This window comes from Ovis canadensis, chromosome 1 (genome assembly GCF_042477335.2).
Source record: "Ovis canadensis isolate MfBH-ARS-UI-01 breed Bighorn chromosome 1, ARS-UI_OviCan_v2, whole genome shotgun sequence".
Lineage (NCBI taxonomy): Eukaryota > Metazoa > Chordata > Mammalia > Artiodactyla > Bovidae > Ovis > Ovis canadensis.
The window spans coordinates 107,574,728-107,594,808 of NC_091245.1; the positions used below are offsets into that span (position 1 = coordinate 107,574,728).

A 20,081-nucleotide genomic window follows, 5' to 3' on the forward strand; every position below is an offset into this window, starting at 1 on the left:
TCCCCTGGTGAAGGAAATGGCAGCCGACTCCAGTACTCTTGCCTGGAACACCCCATGGACGGAGGAGCCTGGTAGGCTACAGCCCATGGGGTTGCAAAGAGTCGGACTCGACTGAGTGACTTCACTTTCGCTTTGTTTGCCTGTGTTAGGTCTTCGTTGCATGCCAGATCTGCCACTGCAGAGCGCAGGCTCTCCAGTTGCAGCACCTGGGCTTAGATACTCCATGTGGGATCTTCGTTCCTGGATCAGGGACTGAACCCGCACCCCCTGCATTGCAAGGCAGATTCTTAACCCCTAGACCAGCAGGGAGGTCCCAAACATTTCATTCTTTTATGCCAATCTGTCTCCACTCCATTCTCTTCCCTTCCCAGCCAGCTGCAGGTGATTTTTACTGAAGTTCTGCCTGAGTCTGGGGGAGAGGAGAAAATCAGGGGCGTCGCTGGACCCTTTCAGTCACTGCATTCACCCTTCTGCTTCTGTGGCATGCGTCTGTTGCTTTCCCTCGCCAAGCCAGCCTATTGTCTGTCTCTAGCTGTCTCTGAGAGCGGGGACACTTCCTCCCCCCACCCCACCCCCACCAAGCTTCTCTATAGTTGGGAAGTCCCTTCTGAAATCTAACCACCATCTTTCTTGCTGCCTTATTACATCCAGGTTTTTGGTTTTTAAATTATTTTCGAGTCTGGTTATTTACAATATATATTCGTTTCTTTCCTAGGGTACAGATGGCAGTAGAGTTTGTCTTCCAGTATCCCTACATCCTTCTCCCAAACATTCTTTTGGGTCAGCCACCAGCTACTCATCTTTAGAGGTAAAGCACAGACACTTTTTTTCTGAAGCCCTCTTTTCTTCAGCTCCCAATCCCTTCTTTAAACCCCTCCCCATTCAGATGGCCAGCACTTCCTGAGCATGCCATGCTCCGTCCTGCAGAGGTGAGGGGATGTGGGTAGTGGGGAGAGAGCTGGACCCCAGTGCTGCCCTCTCTGGGCCTGTGCAAGTGCGGGGTAACCGGTGTGATCTGTGCGAGTGTGCAGGTCTCCGATCCAGGATTCTTGTGTGGAGTCTCTCCTCCCTTGTACTCGATAGTGGCCTCTCTGAGACCAGCATCTCAGGGGAGGCGAGAACAACCTTCCCCACTCTTTTCTCCCTAAGCTGTGATTCTGCCAGCAACCATTAGGGGTCACTGTTGCCTTAGTCACCAATGACAGGCAGGGCAGGGGTGCGGTGGGATGCGAGGTCCTTCCTGCCCATGTCAGGATGGTGCACGTGAGTTGTGGTTGTTATATAGAGATGGCCTTGCACAGACTCATACCCACTCCAGTCATGCCTTAAGGAGCTGTGGTTTGCAGGACAGCTGCTGGAGTGAGCAAGCACTTAGAAGTATAAATCTCCCTAGACCTGCTGTGTGTGTGGCAGCATGTGGCATGGGAGCTCTGGCCCCAGGGACCTGGATGCAGGAAACACTGGTACAGGATTCTAAAAAGCCTTGAGTCAGGCCCAGCCCCTCCTGCTACCACTCCCTTCAGCAAGGCTTTAAGTCATTCATCTGCAACTCCTCCCCTTCAGATGCCCTGATGGCACTGCCATAAGAACCTGGAAGCCAACTCCCAAGTGTTCCTTTAACATGCCTCCAGGGATGGCAGAACAGTAGGGCGCCAGACACAAAGACTCTGCTCTGACGTGTTCCCTGCCCTGGCAGGGGGCCATCCAGCAGGGACTGGTAATGTCATCAAGACCCCTCCTCCCCTGTCCCACGTTCTGCCCGCCTCACGTCTGTCCTGGGAGACCCCAGGAAATGTCTATCCAGTGGAAACAGTGAGAGATGACCTAAAGATGAGATGTAGGGGAACAGGTTGGTGAGGCTGGGAGGCCGGATACAAAGGTTCCCCTGCCGGGCTCAACCACTTCTGGCCGCCTGAGCCGCAGATAATAGCAGGGCTGTCCTGCGTCGCTGCCGTGGCAGCCCTGGCTGCTCAGGGCCTCATGGAGGTGGTGTTTGACAGCAGTGTTTTATCCTTATCACTGCCTCAGGGTCACCACCTCAGGTCCCCAAGGAGGGAGGGAGGAAGTTCATCCAATGTTAAGACCATATAGATGGAGAGATAATGGGCTGCCCGGGACCAGGGTACAGACAGACCTCGGCCTTTATTCTGCCTTCTCCAGCCTTCCCATGAGAGGCGGGGGTGGGGGGCAGGCGTGAGGGCAGGGAGGAAGCAAGGCTCTTAAGGCCTTAATAATTCCAGGGCAGGGGGGGATTGAGGGGAAGGGCCTGGGAGAAGGGGTGAGCCTGCACCGAGGGAAGGCCCTGGAGAAGAGGAAGGGGGAGCACCAAGCTTGGGGGCCCTGGGTGAGGCAAAGGAGAGGAAGGGGAGAGGGCAGGCCCCGAGGCCAGGCTGGGAAGCCACTCAGCCAGGTCCCTGCGTTCTCCCCACATGCACTATGGCCTGGGGCAGGGGAGGAGGTGAGACACAGCGGTACAAAGAGCGGTCATCTGGACGCTCAGCCCCAGCATCCCAAACGCGGACAGAGAGGCTTCCAGGCCCGAGTCTGGTGGCTCATCTGGTTTCTAGCGTGTTGATGGCCCCGGGTGTCCACAGGAGCTCCAGAACCGCCGGTGGGGTCCCCAGACCCTGCCTTCAGAGCAGCCCAGCCTCTCTTTCTAGTCTGAGTAGGCTCTCTCACTCAGAGCGTCTTGTCCACCATCTAATCTCCATTGCTGCTGTGGCTTCATTTACTTTCTCACGGAGAACTCAGATTCCTGAGGAAATCTTCCCTGCCATGACTCAGCTGTGGTCTCCCTGTCACCCCCCAACCTGTCCTGCTCTGCTCTGTTTCTCCTTCGGCTGTCTCAGCATGGGGCTGGGGTGTGAACGTCTCAGCCTCTCACAGCTGCAAAGCTTAGGTCCCTTCCTCTCTGTCCATGGGAGGCCAATCAGCCAGGGAACGGAGTGCCCCTCAATGTCCTGGACCCCCATTCTGGGGGCTGAAGTCTGAAGAGGCCTCTTTTGGGGTTTGGGGGGAGTCAGGCTCTGCATCGGTGGGCGGCAGGGAGGCCCGGGCCCCCCGGCATCCTGGGCTGTGATAGAAGGAGAGGAGGCGGAAGGAGGGCCTCAGCTCCTCCTGTATGCTGTCCAGGATGTGGGTAAAGGTGGGGCGCAGGCGCGGGTTCTGCTGCCAGCAGCGCTGCATCAGATCCTGCCTGGTGGAGGCAGGGGGCAGTGTCAGACGGGTGCACGCCTCCTGCCTCCTGCACTGAGAGGGCCAATCAGTGTGAGGGAGGGGGTTATGGAGGGGGTCATGGGGGGAGTATGTCTGCTCAGGTCTGTGCTGTGCTTAGTTGCTCAGTCGTGTCCGACTCTTTGTGACCTTATGAACTTGTAGCCCACCAGGCTCCTCTGTCCATGGGATTCTCCAGGCAAGAATACTGGAGTGGGTTGCCATGCCCTTCTCCAGGGGATCTTCCCAATCCAGGGATTGAAACTAGGTCTCCTGCACTGCAGGCGGATTCTTTACCAACTGAGCTTGGGTCACAGGGGAGTAAATGGGGGTTGCAGGATTTCAAGTGGGAGGGCTCAGAGCTGGGGATGAGCATAGGTAGAAGCCTCAGAGACTCCCAGGGGTGGGGCAGATGTTGGCAGGGCAGGGCTGAGGCAGGGCCAGGCTGGGGTGACTCACAGCTGAACGGGACAGCTCTCCAGTTCTTCCAGGACTCCACCGTCCATGACGAACTTGAGCACCTGCTCATTGGATAGGCCCTGGTAAGGTTGTTCAGCCAGGGTCACGATCTCCCACAGCACCACGCCGAAGGACCTGGGAGGACAGGGAGGAGGGCCTGAGCCCCGCATGCTTCATGCAGCTCAGTACACCCTAGGGAGTGCATGCCAGACCCTGCCTCCACACCCCTGAGCCCCCTGCTCCAGCCAGGCCCCACCAGACGTCAGAGTGGGTGGTGAAGATTCCATCTTTGAGGGACTCGGGGGCCATCCAGCGGACAGGCAGCAGCCCCTTCCCGCCCTTGCGGTAGTAGTCTGTCTCATACACATCTCGAGTCATCCCGAAGTCTGGAAAGGGAGGGTGGATGGGCTGTGGGGCAGCAGAGCCAGTCAGCAGCTCCTGCCCCAGGAGTATCTCTCCCAACCCCCTCCACCTCCACAGTCTCCAAGAATCCTGGACTGTACGGGCTCCAAGGACCTCAGAGATCACCCCATCCAAATCCTGCTGTCCTCAGACGGGGAGACGGAGATCCAGGTCAGGGGGAGATCAGGGACAGAGCTGAGGGACAGGCCTCGGTCTTCTCCTGCCTTGCTGGGGGAGTCTCTCTACCCAGGCTGCCCCACCTGCCTGGCCCCCTCTGTACCCCCAATCTTGACAGTGAAGTCCTGGGACACCATGCAGTTCCGGGCCGCGAGGTCTCGATGCACAAACTTGTTGGCAGCAAGGTAGGCCATGCCATCCGCAATCTCACCAGCCATCTGGATCATATCTCCCAGTGCTGGCCGTGGGAGCCCAGGGTTGTTCTAGAACCAAGAGACGGGCTGGTGAAGCAAGAACTTGAGGCTAGACTCCTGCACAAGGATTATGCCTTCAACTGCCCAAGTCCTTTCCAATTCCCCAGCCCCTCCACCCAGAAGCTTCCTGGTCCCCACCTCTGCCTCGGGCCGCAGAGATCGAAGATGGCTCTTGAGATCCCCTCGGGCCATTAGCTCCATGATGACCAGGGTTGGCTGGCCCTGAGACACCACGCCCAGGAGACGCACCTGGCATGGAGAAAGAGCCTGGTTGCGGGTCTACTCAGCTCCCTTTGACCCACCAGGCCAAAACCTTGTTCTGCTGTGACCACAACCTGACTCAGACAACAACCCTCCTAACCCTAGCCATGACCATAACCCTCATCTTGACCTAACAATGACCTTGACCCCACCCCATGATCTTTTTAAAATAAAATATATTTATTTGGTTGCCGCTGGGTCTTAGTTGTGGCACGTGGGATTTTTTTGTTGTTGTTTAAGTTGACAGCACACAGGATCTTTAGCTGTGGCATCTGGGATCTAGTTACCTGACTAGGGATCGAACCTGGGCCCCCTGCATTGAGAGTGTGGACTCTCAGCCACTGGACCACTAGGGAAGTCTCCCTAATCCATGACCGTAATTGTATCTGTCATCTCAGTCTTCATGATTGGCTCAATTCTTGACTCCAGTCACCCTCCTAAGAATGCTCTGAACACTCAGGATTGACCTTCAGCCATGACTGATCTCAGCCCTAGCCATGATCCTATTATAGCCCTACCATGACCTTTACTCCAGTGAGGATCCTAACCACAGTCCCAGTCCTGGACTTGATGTTGCCCTGACCTCATCTCTGATCTTTCCCCTCTAACCACATGACCTTCATCCTAATTTTGACCCTGACTTTGGACTTGACCCTCCCTTACCACGTGGTGGCACTTGAATGCCTTCATGACAGAGGCTTCCTTGAGGAACTCAATGCGTTCTCGTGGGCTGGCCAGCTCATTCACAGTCTTCAGGGCCACCGGCGTGGGCTCCTCTCCAACCTCCAGTCCTTGTGCCAGCCCCTCGTATACCATCCCGAAAGAGCCCTGGCCCAGTTCTCGGATTATGGAGATCTGCTCCCGAGGCACCTCCCACTCATCGGGGATGTACACTGAGAGGGAGTGGGGGTCACGAGCAAGCACACTGCTCTCTGCCACACCTCCACCCACCCTCTTCCTGCTGAAGGGCTCGGGTTCCAAGGCTGCCTTCTCCGAGATGGCCTGGAAGTCTGTCTCTTCTCCCCTCTGGTCTCCCTTCCCCACACCACCTGTCCAGCCACCCCCAGACCTACTGTGAGAGGCGCTGAAGTATTCCGGATTCACAGAGGCATACAGGGTACTGTTTCTGCAATGGGAGGTGAAGGGGGTCAGCCTGGAAGGGTCCTCGGGAAGGAAGGAGCCATGTCAGAGGACAAGGAGGAGGGGTACTCCAAGGAGGAAGGAAGTTATGATCCTACCTTAGCTCTGGTCAGGGTGACCCCTGGGGAACCCCAAGGACTTCCCAAGCTAGTCTTGGTCCTAGTCCTGGGATCTGGGAGGACAGGAGTAGCAAGGCTCTGGTCTCCTCAGCTAGTTCTCAGAACCAGCTAATCAAAGTCCTGTCCTCAGTTCCCCGTCATATTCAGCTCCAGGGGGATCTGACATCAAGAAGCCCAGGACACATCCTGAGATTTCCTGCTTCTTTCTCTGCTATGATCGGACCAGTTTCATTAGCTCTCAGGCTGAGAGTGTGGGGACCAACAGTCCCAGGATGCCCAGACTGAGGGGTTTCCCAGAATATAGGACTGTTTCTACTAAAATCAGGAAAGTCCCGGGCAAACATGGACAAGTTGGTCACCCTAATTAAAAAGCATGTCTCTTTTCTCCAGGTATGTCAATGCCTCCAGGGGAAGAGTTACTGTTTCTAAGGAAGTCCTTTCTGCTGTCTCATCTGCTACCATCTGATTGCACTGATGTTATGATGAGGGCTCAGAGAAGAAGGGGGTTGGGAATCAGTGGGACTCATCATCACCTCTTCTTGCTGTAGAAGAAACCAAGGGCAGCAAGAATGATGAGCAGCATGAGCCCTACAGGGGTGATGGTGAGAAGGACGTGCAGCCCCCCGGAGTCTTCCTCCTCTGGTGGCCAGAAGACAGCAGAGGGTCAAAGATGGAGAAGTCAGAAAAAAGAAAAAAACAATAATAATTGTAAAAAGATGGTGAAGTCAGGGGGTCAAGGACACAGTGGGAGATGAGGATGCGGGGCGGATGGGGTGGAAGGTGGAGGGACCTGCGGTTTCCACAGTGGGAGATGTGGGTGGGGGCCCAGGTGGGGCTGTTTGGGAATACAGGTCAGAGGCTGTATAGACGGAGGCTAGCATACCCGGGCCAGGGATGTAGAAAGCGACACTGTCTGTCCAGGAGCCGTTGCCAGCCAGTGAGGTTGCCCGAACTCTGGCAGAGTAGTTTCCAGGAGGCAGCAGGGCCAGGTGGACACCCCCAAATTTGGCATATCGCATGCGGGACACACACAGCACTGTGGCCTCCTGAGGGCAGCACAGAATAGCTGGCTAGGAAGAGGATGGAGGGACAGACTGGGGCTAGGTTAGGGTGTCTCCTGGGGTGCCTACCTCTCCCAGGCGGCGGTACTTGATTTCGTACTTGAGAATGAGTCCGTTGGGGTCCGGTGGCTCAAGCCAGCGCAGGAGAACACTGCTCTTGCTGGCTGCCTCCCAAGCCACTTTTCCTGGGATACCATCAGCTTCTCCTGCAGGAGAGGCCATCAGGCAACCTGACTACAATTATTTCTTCTCACCTTCATGTTCAAACACAGGGGGCTAAACTGGAAGGTTCAAGGAAACTCTGGGATTATGGGGACTGGCAGGAGTGAGCAAGGAGAGGCCCTGAGTTTGGAGCGGGCAGGGAGGTGGGAGGTTGTCAAACTGGCTAGTTAGAGCACTAATTAGATAGGGTCCTTGGGGTCGGTGTGTGGGCAGGATAGAGCTGGGGGAGGGTCACCTACTGTGGGGCATGGTGCGCGCAAAGACGAAGGTGGCCGCGCTGCAGCCCACGGTGTGCGCCGCGTGGTTGCAGGCATGGATGTCGATCCGGTACTCTGTGAAGTGGCGCAGGCCACTCAGCACCGCTCGCTCCCGAGGCACTTTGTCCTCTTGAATCTTGAAATCCGAGCTATTTCCCCCAAGCCGGAGGGCCTCGGCTGCCCGTCGGCTCCTCCCTGAGTCCCTAGAGAGGGCGCAAGTCAGCGCCACAGCCCCGCCTCGGGAACCGCGCTTCTCGGCCTCTGCTCGGTCCCCGCTCACCTTTGAGGGCTCTTATTGATGGATGTCACCTTCCAAGGGGATCTGGGAAGACCAGAGAGGGCCCTGTCAGGCTCGCCTGGAACGCATCTCAGTGCTCTTTGCAGGGGCGCACCGCCTCCTAACCCACCGACAACCTCAGGCCCCGCCCATAACCCCCTACCCACCCCGCCCCTCCCCTCACAAACCCCGCCCATCAGCACCCTGGACTCCCGCCTGGCTTTCTCGCGCCGAGACGCACTTGGGAATGGTGATGGCGTTGTGTAGAAAGTTTTCAAACTTCTTCTGGAACGACGCCTCCTGTGCCTCCAGCGGTGGTAGGACCTGCCCAGGAGGTGGGTGCTGGCAAGGGCAGCAGCCAGGCTCCCTGTCGGCCTCGAGTTCCCCGTCTTCTCCGTCGAAGCGAGGATCGTTGTTGCTGGTGGGCAGCCGCAAGCCTGGAGGGGCGGCGGGCAAGGAAGTAGTTAGACTGGCCGCGCCCGCAGCCCGCTACCCCAACCCCTCCGGCCCGCGCCTCCTCCCTGCGCACCGCGGTGGCAGTAGTCATTGAGGTAGAGGTCGCTGTCCTCTGCCAGACGTTGCCACAGCACCAGGTAGTAGGTGATGTTTCCGTTGCGCTGGATCGGTGGCTTCCAGCGCACCAGCAGGTGGGAGGAGGAATTGGACGTGGAGATGACGTCCTGGGGCACTGTGGGCGCTGAGGGTGGGAGGAGGGCACAACGCAGGGACTGCAGATCCCCCTTTTAAATACTGTCTGGTAATGGGCCCTTCTCTCTGAGGTCCGGCCTCCCAGCCTCTGTAGACCAGGTGTTCAGTGACCCAGCTTTTCTATTTCCGGTGCCCGTGTTCTTCCATTCTCTCTAGGGTCCAGGCATCTAGCTCCCACCCCCTTCAAAGGCTTCAGCCTACCTGCCGGTAAGGTTCGGAGGTAGACGATGGGGCTTTGGGCTCCTTGATGGGGGCTGTCCTCCGCTGTGGTCAGTGTGATGGCCCGTACAAACACAGCATACTGTGTCCAGGGCTTGAGTGGGGCTAGGGTCACCCCCGGCTCCTGGGTGCGGCTGAGGGGCAGCTCCACATCCAGCAGGTTCCAGCTCTGGGCCCCACAGGCATCTGGACCTACGTACTCTGTGGCATTCTGGAATGGGCTGAACAAACCATCCCTGGAGCTGAGGGGCAGCTCATTTAGCCCTGGCCCTCTTCTCTGAAGTACTCCAAGACTGGCAGGGTCATTCTCCTCCCGGTGTGTGCAAGGGCATTCAGAAGCAGATGTGGGTCTGCCCTTTGGGGCAGGTGCCCTGTGGGCATGACTCACTCACTGAGTGGATCTGCTCAGAGCTGAAACAGAGACCTGGGTTCCATCCCTGGGTTGGGAAGATCCCCTGGAGAAAGGAATGGCTACCCTCTCCAGTATTCTTGCCTGGAGATTTCCATGGACAGAGAAAGCTGGCAGGCTATAGTCCATGGGGTTGCAAAGAGTCAGACGTGACTGAGCGACTAACACACACACACACACACACACACGCATGCACCCACACGCATGCACACACCCCACAGTATATATCTCTAAGGGAGCATAGCCATAGCCACACTGCAAGGCAGATGCCAGGGGAGTTTCCTGAAAAACCTCTAAGACTGTCTGCCCTTTGAGTCCAAAGACAGCCATGTATAGTCATGCAGAATGTGAGCTGCACAAGCCAGAGGTTGGGGGGTGGGTTTATATTGCGGTCCATGATAGCACTCCTCAATATGTGGACCAGAAGATTCAGCATTACCTGGGAGCTTGTTAGAAATGCAGATTTACAGGCCCTGCCCAGGACTAATGGAATCAGAATCTATGGGTGTGGGGCTCAGGAATCTGTTTTTAACGAACTGTCCAGTTCGTCCTGCCAAAGTCCTTCATCTTCTACTGAGGCCTAGGAGAGCCTTGGCCCTGTGAGCAGATCTCTCCCCCACTCCCAGGCCAGGCCTGTGTGCGTGTGTGTGTACCAAGTTGCTCAGCTATGTTCTGACTCTCTGTGGCCTCATGGACTGTGGATTGTAGCCCACTAGGCTCCTCTGTCCATGGACTTTCCCAGGCAAGAATACTGGAGTGGGTTGCTGTTTCCTACTCTGGGGGATCTCCCCGACCCAGGGATCAAACCTGTGTCTCCTGCTTGGCAGGTGGATTCTTTACCACTGTGCCACCTGGGTTCCCTTAGGCTCTGTGCTAGTGAGCAACTAAGATCCCTCCATTTTAATTCACAGGAAATGATTCCAATCCAGGTAGCTCCCGTCTTCCATCTACCATAAAGGGCGACAGTGCTCTTCACTCCATCTCTCTCTTCTAAAGATTTCTATTTTTGATTCTAGCCGTGCTTTTGGAGAAGTCCTTCCTGTGGTCTAACCACTATCCATCCTGCTATCGCCGGCACATTCTCTCCAAAGAAAAGAGCAGTTGGTTCTTGGTTGTCCCTGCTACCGCCCTTCCTCAGGCTTTAATGAAATGCTGGCAAAGATGTGGATAAAACTGGCCAAATTAGTGGGTACTTCCCAAACCGCTGCTGGGGCAGGAGCATGTGGTCAGTACAAAACATTAGCATAGTGAATTGAGCTTTAATTATCCAAGTCTTCCCAGCAGGGCGCCTCTCCTGGGCTTTCAGAAATCCTGACTGTCCTCTTCATCACTGGGTGAGATAAAACTGAGGCACGGAGGGATGAAGAAGCTGAGAGGAGAGCCAGACGTGAGCCCTACAAGGGAGTGAGACTCGGGGTTCTTGGCTTTCTGGCTTTCCACAGCCCCGCAGGACTCTGCCCTCACCTATGTGTGGTCAACAAATTGGCCTGGTCAGGCTCTGACCCCCACCCCCGCTCTGGCCCCGCCCCGCCCCGCCCCGCCCCGCCCCGCCCACCCCACTGACCCCGCCCCTCTCTGACCCTACCCCATCTGGCCCCGCCCCTGCCACTCACGACTCCTTGTAGTACACGATGAAGCTGAGTAGGTCGCGAGCCTCAAGAGGTTCGTAGCGCTCCCATCGCAGCAAGATGCGATTGGCCTCCGTCACGTTGGACACAAAGCGCAGAGTGCGAGTCTGGCCTGGGTGGGGTAAAAGACGAACACCTGCTTTTGACCATGTTGAGAGCACCTGCTTGAGCCGCCTACTCCCAAGCCCCGACCCTGACCCCGCAGCATCCTACCCTTAACGTGGCCTCTGAAGGGAACTTATCCCATCGTTCCCTTCAAGCCTCCGCTCCACCCTGGGGCGTGTCTGGTGTGTTCTAGTGTGTGTGTGTGTGTGTGTGTGGGTGTTCCTTGGGGTCCCCTCTCTCACTGCCAAGGTGCCGGGGCTTGGGGTGTCGGGCCTTACAGGCAGCGCGGTCTCCGTTGGTGCGGGGGTTGATCTCAGCCTTGTTTTGCCGTCCCTTAGTGCCAGTCACCTCCTCCAAGCGGTAGATGTGCTCCAAGCAGAGGCGTGGGTTGAAGGCGAAGTATATCTTGCCCACAGGAATGGTGAGCCCTGCAGCCACCCAGGACCCCAGCTGCTGTAGGTTCTGGTTATCCAGCACGTACAAGGTGTAGTTCCTGGGGGAGGCCAGGGGACCTTGCTCTGCACGGCAGGTGGGGGCAAGGGATGAGGAAGGGCGTGTCTTATGGGCTCTTCCTGACGGGGCTGCACTAGGGGCACGGGGGAGGCAGGGCACACAGCAGCCCACCCACACCGGTCCACGTGGGGCATTAGTACACACCCACTCTGTGCCACTGACCAGGAGTGTGGCGTCCAGCAAGGCACCCACGTTCTGTGTTTTCCTCATCAGTGAAATGGGGCCAACAGTTTTTCCACCTTCTTCCTTCCTGCATCTCACATTAACTGAGCACTGCTCTCTGCCAGGCTCTGTCCTGGCTTTGGGGACACAGGGCGGAGTGAGACTCAGCCTGGGGCTATGCCTTTCCAGCTGGAGTGGGGACCCCTTGGGGGGTACGCGAGAAACCACTTGGCTGGCTGATAATTTAAAACATTATTTTGAAAAATCCTGGCTACATTAAGGGTAAGCTTTGACTGGTAGAGGTAGGAATGGGTTTCAAACCCAGGCAGTTTGCTCTGCAGCTAAGAGGATCAGATGACAACAATTATAGACAATCCATACAGGGTGATATGTAAATACAATTTTATGTAATTGTATATATTTTGTTTCAGGCTCTGTTTTAAGTGCTTTATACATAACAGCTTCAGTAATATTCTCAACAGCCCTAATAAATAAGTAGTGTTATGTTAACCCCATTTTATGGATGAGAAAGTTGAGGACCAGAGAAGTTAACCTACCCAGAGTCACATAGTTAGTAAGTGGCAGAGCTGGTTCCCACACACTTGACTACAGTTTGGGGAATGCTGGGGAGGAGATATGATAGAGCAAACTAATTCTGATCCCTTACCCATCCACCATGGTGTCCCCCCGGATAAGTTTGAGGTTCTTGAAAAAGCCTAGGGACACGAGGGCAAAGGAGTGCTTGATTTTGAGGAAGCCAGTGATGGTCTCTACCAGTCCCAGGCTTCGCTGCAGCTCCAGCTCCAGGTTATCTGGGGATGGGGAAGACAGGACTGGAGCCAGGGCAAGGGAAGTGATGGGTCCATTGTGGGGGAGCTGGCTGGGGGCCCAGGGAAGGGGGCCCTCAGGGCAGGGACCCAGGATGATGGAAAGTGGTGCTTTAGCTGGGTCATTGTAAAGGGTGTGGCCAGGAGGAAGGGTGTGGCTCTGGAAGGCACTAACAGCCTTGGCGGAGGTTGAGGATGAGGCTCCCTTCCACGTGGGTGCAGCCCACCAGATCCTGTGCTGCCTGGACAGAGTCGATGGTCTTGGTGCCCACTTTGCACTCTTTGGGGCACAGCCCCTCGCATTTGTGGCAGAATATGCTAGTAGGGGCAAGCAGAGGATGTGGCATGAGTCCTGGACCAGTGTGGGCCTCCTCACTGCTCCAAGGGTGCCCCCCACCCACCCGACACTCACCTGCTATCATTACGGGTGAAGCCTGGAGGGCACTGGGCCAGACAACTACCCTGGTGGATGCCGAAGGTGGAGGCACGGCCAGGCACAGAGCGCAGGCTGGCACAGCGCTCCGCTGTGACGCAGCGCCAGGACTCATGCTGGTAGGTGCCTGGCGGGCAGGCCCGGTGGCAGGCGCCCTGGAAGTAGAGGTGGCGGCAGGCGACACAGGCTCGGGGGTCTTCTGGCCGGCTGCAGCCTCCCAGGCACTCGGTGTGGCAGCACTCGCCCCTGACTGTGCAGGCCAGCCCACGAGGACAGGGGCACACTGCGGGCAGAGTGCTGCCTTAGGCCTTACCTGCACCTCCTTGGTCCTCCCTACCCTCTCCCCAGGGGCTAACAGTCGTGGTCTGCACCCAGATCGGTCCAATTCAGATGACACTGGTCGCCAACTCTTCCTCAGATGGGGGCTCTTGAAGATACGGCCACGGCCCCTCTCTGTGCCTCCCGCCTCCCACAGTGCCTAGTCGGGGGTACTGGAACTCAGGACCAGGCAGCGACCTTGTCCATCAGGGCTCCTGCTCCCCCGCCTGCTGTCCTGTCTAGGCCTGGTGCCCAGATCATCGCTGGGCACGGGGCCAAGGTGAACCAGCCCGCTGCTCTTGAGGAGTGAGGACTAGGGCAAGGTGGCCCTGGGAGTGTGTGGGAGAAGGGGCCATCCCTGGTCATTCGACCCAGGCCTCTGCCCATCCCTCCTCCCTCTTCAGTCTCTGCCCTGGGTGGAAGGGAGCCCCAAGCAGATGTGGAGGGGTTGGGGCTGGGTGCCGGGAGCCTGGCTCCTTTGCACAGTGGCAGCTGGATGTGTCCGTGGGAGCGATGCGTGTGGCAGGGGTCAGCCAGGGCATGTTGACACTATACACGAGAGAGGACATGAAGCAGCTGTGTTTACAGCCAACAGGGAGACTTCGGGGGTGGGGGCACCGTGGATACAGCAGGGATCCGGTTACTCTTCTGCCCTGATGCTGAGGCACTGGGGTGAAGAGAGCTGACCTCCAGGGGCTGTATGGAAGGAACCCCAGCCTGGGGGCCCCAGATCTGCTCCCAACCTCTCAAGGTTCCCTTCCCTCCTCTACAACCTTCACCTCCTCCTCCAACCTTCCCCACCTTATGCCACCCCTCCTTTTCTCCACTGTTCCCTTCCGCTTCCCCTCCAGGCACCTTACCTCCTAAAAAAGATCCCACATCACATATTTGTCCTCACCTGTCCTGTTCTTCATCTGTCACCTGCCTTCTTCTTCCGCCCAGCTCCCAACCTCCCCATTTCAGTACTGCCAGCCTGTACTGTGGCGGTTTGCACCAGAAACAGACCCAGTTACCATGGTCCAGGCACTGTTGCAATGTTTTACAGAACAGTTTGTTCCTCATCACAGTGCTACAGTCATTTTACAGATGAGGAAACCGAGGCACAGGGAGGCGAAATGAACACGGCCAGTAAGCAGTAAAGCTGAGATTCAAACCCAGGACAGTCGGCTTTGCTCTCGACCTCTGCCTCATACTGCCTCTTACGCAGCTGCCTCGTATCCATTCAAGCTACTCTTCTCCCCCATATTCAACTTTTACTTTCTTTTACTGTCTCCATGACTACCTGATACTGTCTTGTGCCTACCCCTTGACTACCTGATGCTACATCAGTTATTTAACTTTTCTGAGCCTCAGGTGCCTCATCTGCAAAACGGAAATAAAGACATAGGATGAATGAGAGTTAAAATAAATAGTGTCAGCAAAGTACGGACACGTACCATCTTATGGTTGCCCAGTGCCATCTGCCTCTGCCCTCCCTGTGCTCCCTGGCCCTATTCTGTGCCAGTGCCCACCTTTCTGGCAGTGACTGGAGGTCCAGCACCTGTAGTCGGTGTGACCGCTGAATGTAGTCCTGGCACAGGGCTCACCGGTGGCACCAAGCAGGCCGGGGCACACATCGGCACACTCCTCGCCCAGCTTGTTGCCCACAATGTGGTTGGCACCAGGTGAAGGCTGCAGCAGACCCCAGTCAATGGTGGAGAGATGGCAGAGCTCCTGGTTCTTCTCCACACGCACAGCCCCACGCAGCACGGCCCCCAGCGCCGGCAGCCCCACATCCCGCATGTGTGGCATCTCGAAGATGACCAGCGCGTAGCCCAGGAAGAGGCGGGCACCGCGGATGACCGCCAGGTTGGGGAAGAGGTCACGCAGGCTCTCCAGGCCATAGACCCGGAAGAGCAGCAGGTAGTCGGTGACCTGGGTGAGGCGTGGGAAGCTGAGGCCACGGAAGTCCTCGCCAGTGGCTGTGAACATGAGCAGGATCTGCAGGTGGCCCTCCACTACGCTGCAGTTCTCCAGCCGCCGCAGCTCTGCCACCTCTGAGCGGATGTCCAGGCTGGGGCACACTGCGGGTACAAGTGGCAGGTAGCCATCAGTACAGCTTGGGCCAAGCACCCCATCCTGCCCTGGCATCTGGGGAGGAGGGAACCATATTGGGAGGGGACATTAAGGCAGAGTCAGGCTCTGCTGTGGATGTGGGGGGAACCTCCTCCCTGGGCTTCAGAGGCTTCATCCGCAGCTTAGAGATCCCTACCAGAGGAGCCCACCTGGGCAAAAGTGAGCCCCCGACCTTCCCTCCCAAACTCACGTCCCCTTCTCAGTTGACTGCAACTTTCTTCTTGCAGTCAGATTCCAAAGCGAAAGCCTCCGTGATTCCTTTCCTTCTCTAACGCCCATACCCTATGAGCTCCACCTTTAGAATACACCCAGAACCACCTTCACTGCTCTCACTGTCATCTCCTCCCGACTTTACAGTAATAGCTTCCTAAATGGTCTCCCCACTTCCGCCTTCTCCCCTCTCTCTTCTATCCTCCACTCCACAGCCAGAGTGGAAACACATCGCACAAGTTGGATCACACTCCTCTACCACTCACAACACCCCAGCGGCCTCCATCACTGATAAAAAGCTGAAGTCCTCACCACAGCCTACATGGCCTCTGCACTTCTCCCACTTCATCCCCTTTTCCTCTCTTCTTCAGAGACACCGGCTGTCTTGTGGTTTCTCAAACGAGCCTGCCAAGCCGCTGCCTTGGGGTCTTTGCACCTTCTGCTCCCTCTGGCTAGAACACTCTTCCCTCGCAAGGGCTCTGCACCTCTTTGAAGTCTGCTCAGATGTCACTTTCTCAGTGAGGACTTCTCTGATCACCCTATTACCTCCTACTCCCTTTCCTACTTAGTGTTTTTTCAAATGCTTAACACTGGCTAATATACAATTTACTTCTTTATTTTGTTTGTTGTAAGCTCTAGAAGGGCAGGGATCACCATGTAATTCATTGCTGTGTCCTTGGTGCCTGATATAGTGCTTGGCACAAAATTGGTGCTCAGTAAATATTTGGTGAAGGAATGAATGAATGAATTCTGCGACTGAGAAGTGATAGTCTGAGCTTCATACAATCCCCTTCTCTCCCAGGCTTAAGGAAGCTAGAACCTTGGTCCCAGCATCTGTTTACTCTCGAAGGAACATTCCATGGCTCCCCATTGCCAAAAGTTCAAGTTTAAATTCTTCAGTCTGACATTCCAGGATGTTGATAAACTGGGCCCCACTAGTACCTTAGAAAAGTTCCTTGGCCTGTTAACCCCTCAGTTCTTGTCCAGAAAGCCTCAGGTCAAGCCCCTCTTCCCTGACGCTCTGACCCTGAGTTAATCACTTCCCCTTCAGGCTCTGCTGCACTTAGTCCAGCACTCACCCCAGAACACATAGGGTATTGCTGCAACATTGCTTTCTATCTCTCTGTCACCACTTCCAAGAAGGGACTCTCCTGTGGTTGGGGCCCTTGTCAGTCACCACGGTGCCCAGTTCAGGGCAGGAAGCACTGGGCACTCAGGGGTTGTGAGTTGAATTGATGGCATCTGGATCTCAAGTCAATTCCTCCCTCAGGGAACTGGGTGTGTTTGGATTTTTCGGGTCCCAGGACCCTGGCCACATTTTTCTTTCTTTCCCCAAGTCACCTAGAACGATTCCCCTAATAGGTTGGATACCTGGTTCCTGCACTCCCTTCTCCCAGGGTACTTTCCATGGTCCTCACTCAGAAGATTCAGGTCTGAATCTTTTGGTTTGCTAGTCAAGTCCTGCTAACATCTCCAGCGTCCACTCCCTCCCCTCCTACCCAGCCCTCAAGCAACATGGCAGGCATCTTAGATACCCAGGCCCATCCCCTGATGTTTTAAAGGGGGTGGGCAGGCTAGGCTGGCTCCCTGGGGCTTACTTCATGCCTTCTCCCTGTTGTCATTAATGGTCCCTGTGCTTAGCTCTACCCAGCAACTGTGTGTGTCTGAGCACTGGCACGTACACATGCACACACACAAAGAGAGAGGGATGAGAAAGCACTTCTAGTCCCTCTAGGCAAAGGCCAATCAGGCTCTGCAGGCAGATGGGGGGTTCTTTCAGGAGCCCACATGCCACTTCCCATCATGCCCTGGCCTCTCTAGGGCTCCCCTGATGGGAGTCATTTGGAAAAACAAATCTACCGACCTTCACAGGTTAACCCCTGCCTGCCTCCCCTCCAGACCTGGCCCTGTGCAGAGCTGCACTGGGAACCAGACATCTGGGTCCCCTGACCAAATACCTCCCTCCCCCACACCCCAGGGGCATGCTCCTGTCCTGACAACTGTGCTCCTGGCTGGCATCTGCTGTGCCCTGTCCTGGTGCAGCAGTGGAGGAGGGGAGGGGTGCAGGCGGTGGGGCTATGCCTTGCAGGCAGTGCCTCTGGGGACTCTGTATCCCAACCCATTCACGTAACCCCTCTGTCTCTACAGGAAGGGGAGACTCCGCTCTGCCCTGGAAGCCCCCAGTCTGAGGGCATCACGTGACCCCTGAGGCACAGAGCACTGGATTCCTGAGCTCCCTCAGTCTGGAAGGGAATGGTGGGTTTGGGGAGAAGGACATCTCTTACTCCTTCCGCCTCTGAATCTTCCACTCTCAGCATTTTTTTCCTCTCCCTGCCAAGTCCCCAGCACCTCCAGGAGAGCCAATTTGTCTACGTGGTCCCATCCCCCCAAACTACACAGTGTTTAGCCTGGGGACTAATTTGAAGCAGCCCCCTAGCCCAGTGGATGGGCCCTCAAAGTGGGGGACACAGGACAGGACCCAGAGGCAGAAGTTCAGGACATCAGTCTAGCTCGACCTTTCAGTTCTCTCAGCTTCAATGTCCCGTCTGCACAGTGGGTTCAGTTACTTAATGGTGCCTAGTTCTCAGCTCCTTCCCATCCTGGCCCCCTTTCCCATTCAGCGATTCTAGAAATGACCTCTAAGACTACCCCTCCCCCCACTTTGGTTCTCATTCAGGCTTTACTAGGATTACGATTGCTGTTTCACAAGCAGACATGGAGGGCATCTATCCATCCTTCTGTTTCAAGGTCCTTCTCATTTCCCAGGGAACGGAGAGGAAAACACCCTTAATGTGGGAAACTGACTGCTTTCCCTGGTGGGAAGTCCTTCTGAGAGCTACCCCCAGTCTTCATGTCCCAGTAGGGAAATGGACACGTTCTGGGTGGAAATTCAGCGTTTGGCCTCCCAGTCTGCTGGGAGGGAGATGGGGCTCCAGGAGACAGGGCTGGGGACTCACCCTCTCTCGTGTCCAGGCCAAATCCCAAGGAGAGGAGGACTGCAAGCAGGCAGGCTACCCATGGCCACAGACTGGGCACTGCCATTGTCCTGGTCCTGTCTTGTGCCCAGTCCTGGCTCCTCTCCAGATGGCTCCGGGGAGTAGAAGGGTCTGACGGGTCCTAAGGGACACACAGAGGCAGGCTTCAGAGGGAAAGGGAAGGGAAGGGGCAGAACCACTAAGAATCCTGCATAGAGATGGCAGGAGACAGAAAAGAAGTAATGAGAGCCACAGAGACACAGACAGTGACAGGCCACTGGAGCCAGAGACTCAGTGTGCACCCGGAGACAGAGAGATGAGGACGGAGACGCAGACAGCAACCGGGCGACTCCAGCTTCCAGGGGAAAAGAGTCACGCAGGGTGCTGAGCAAAAGACAGCGCCAGAGGCCTGGTCAACCCCGAGGGCTGGGGCAGAAGCCCGGGAGCAGGCCGAGGACAGCAGGTGGGGCTCCCGGGGCGCGCGGGACTCTCTGGGGAGAGTCTCCCCGGATCCCTCCGTGCGCGCTCGCCTCCCCAGCGCCAGCTGGCCGCGCTGCCGCGATATCTCCCAGGGCGGCACGCAGGGGCCGCGCCCAGCTCCCGCTTCCCCGCCCCAGACCCAACGGATTGGTTTACTGGGACCTCTCGGCTCTCTCCGCCTCTCCCGCCAACCAAAATATTTAGCCTGACAACTCAAGGGTGGACAGGTCTGTTGGGGAAATAAGGCCCAAATACCGGGGGATGGTAGGCCTAGAACAGGGCTCCCCCCAACCCCGCTGCAGCAGCGGTGGGTCCCTCCACCCCCGCCCCTGAGGACTTCTCCCAGGTGGGGTGCACGGCTAGCCGGAGCGGCAGGAAGCAGCCCCCATCCCCGGGGAACGGGTGGTTCTGAGTTCTGCTACCCGCTGCCTTGACACCTGCGGGGTAACAAACTAAGCTTGAAACCTGGCGGTTATACGACCCGTCTCCGGAATAGCCAAGCCCTTCGCTTCTCCGAGGCCCTCGCAGCCTGCTTAGGAGGTTTTTGGCGCTAGGCTCTGTCCCAGTTAAGTCCCTTGGTTCCAACCAAAATCGTCGTGGAAAGGGCAGTCACCCCGTGGGCTCCGCCTCTGTCTCGCCACCTTCCTTAATTCGGGCTGCTCAGTGGGTCGGTCTCTGTCTCTTTCTTGGGGAATTGGGGGGAAGACGTGTTCTGGAGCCCTGGTGGGGAAAATTCTCCCCTCGGAGGGCTTCCTTCGTGGGTTCCTTTAGAGTCCCTCCCCCAGGACCCCTCTTCCTTCCCCTTTCCCAGGCATGAGGCCCGCGGGGTGAAGGGGCTGGGACCCGTCCTCTGGCTGGTGCTAGGGACCAGGGGCTTTCCGGGTGCACGGCCTCCCTGGACCGACGTGTCCCCAGCTCCGCCCGCGGGCGGCTCCCGAGTCCGAGGAGCTAAGAGAGAAGATCTATTAATTTCTCCGCGCAGAAATCGATGCTCTTGTCAGAGCGGCGATCGATGCCTGCCCAGCCCAGCTTGGCCCTACCCTGCCTGAGGGCCAGTGCTGGCTGGCCGGGGTCAGTGGCTGGCGCTGGGTCGCCAGGCGCAGCCCAGTGAGGGGCTGCAGACTGCGCCCCCACCCA

General features: G+C 56.9%; 1 protein-coding gene across 1 annotated transcript; it reads right to left on the bottom strand.

Moving 5' to 3' along the window:
- Positions 1–2,123: 2,123 nt before the first annotated feature.
- INSRR (insulin receptor related receptor) lies at positions 2,124–19,021 on the bottom strand. Its single transcript, XM_069576922.1, has 23 exons — positions 18,730–19,021; positions 18,447–18,606; positions 14,676–15,227; positions 12,826–13,129; positions 12,589–12,731; positions 12,254–12,398; positions 11,190–11,404; positions 10,792–10,918; positions 8,752–8,990; positions 8,372–8,539; positions 8,084–8,279; positions 7,846–7,887; positions 7,548–7,768; positions 7,156–7,292; positions 6,909–7,071; positions 6,559–6,664; positions 5,840–5,892; positions 5,430–5,659; positions 4,644–4,754; positions 4,355–4,514; positions 3,929–4,058; positions 3,673–3,807; positions 2,124–3,196 (listed from the first exon to the last, which is right to left on the bottom strand). Exons 2-23 carry the CDS (start codon positions 18,529–18,531, stop codon positions 2,953–2,955), a joined length of 3,906 nt encoding a protein of 1,301 aa, XP_069433023.1. The 5' UTR covers positions 18,532–18,606; positions 18,730–19,021; the 3' UTR covers positions 2,124–2,952.
- Between the last annotated feature and the right edge of the window lie 1,060 nt (positions 19,022–20,081).

Coding starts and splice junctions, on each gene's coding strand:
- INSRR (XM_069576922.1), bottom strand. CDS start 18,531: ATGGCAGTGCCCAGTCTGTGGCCATGGGTAGCCTGCCTGCTTGCAGTC. Junction 8,540..8,751: donor CCTCCGAACCTTACCGGCAG/GTAGGCTGAAGC, acceptor TCCCACCCTCAG/CGCCCACAGTGCCCCAGGAC. Junction 8,280..8,371: donor CAATGACTACTGCCACCGCG/GTGCGCAGGGAG, acceptor CCGCCCCTCCAG/GCTTGCGGCTGCCCACCAGC.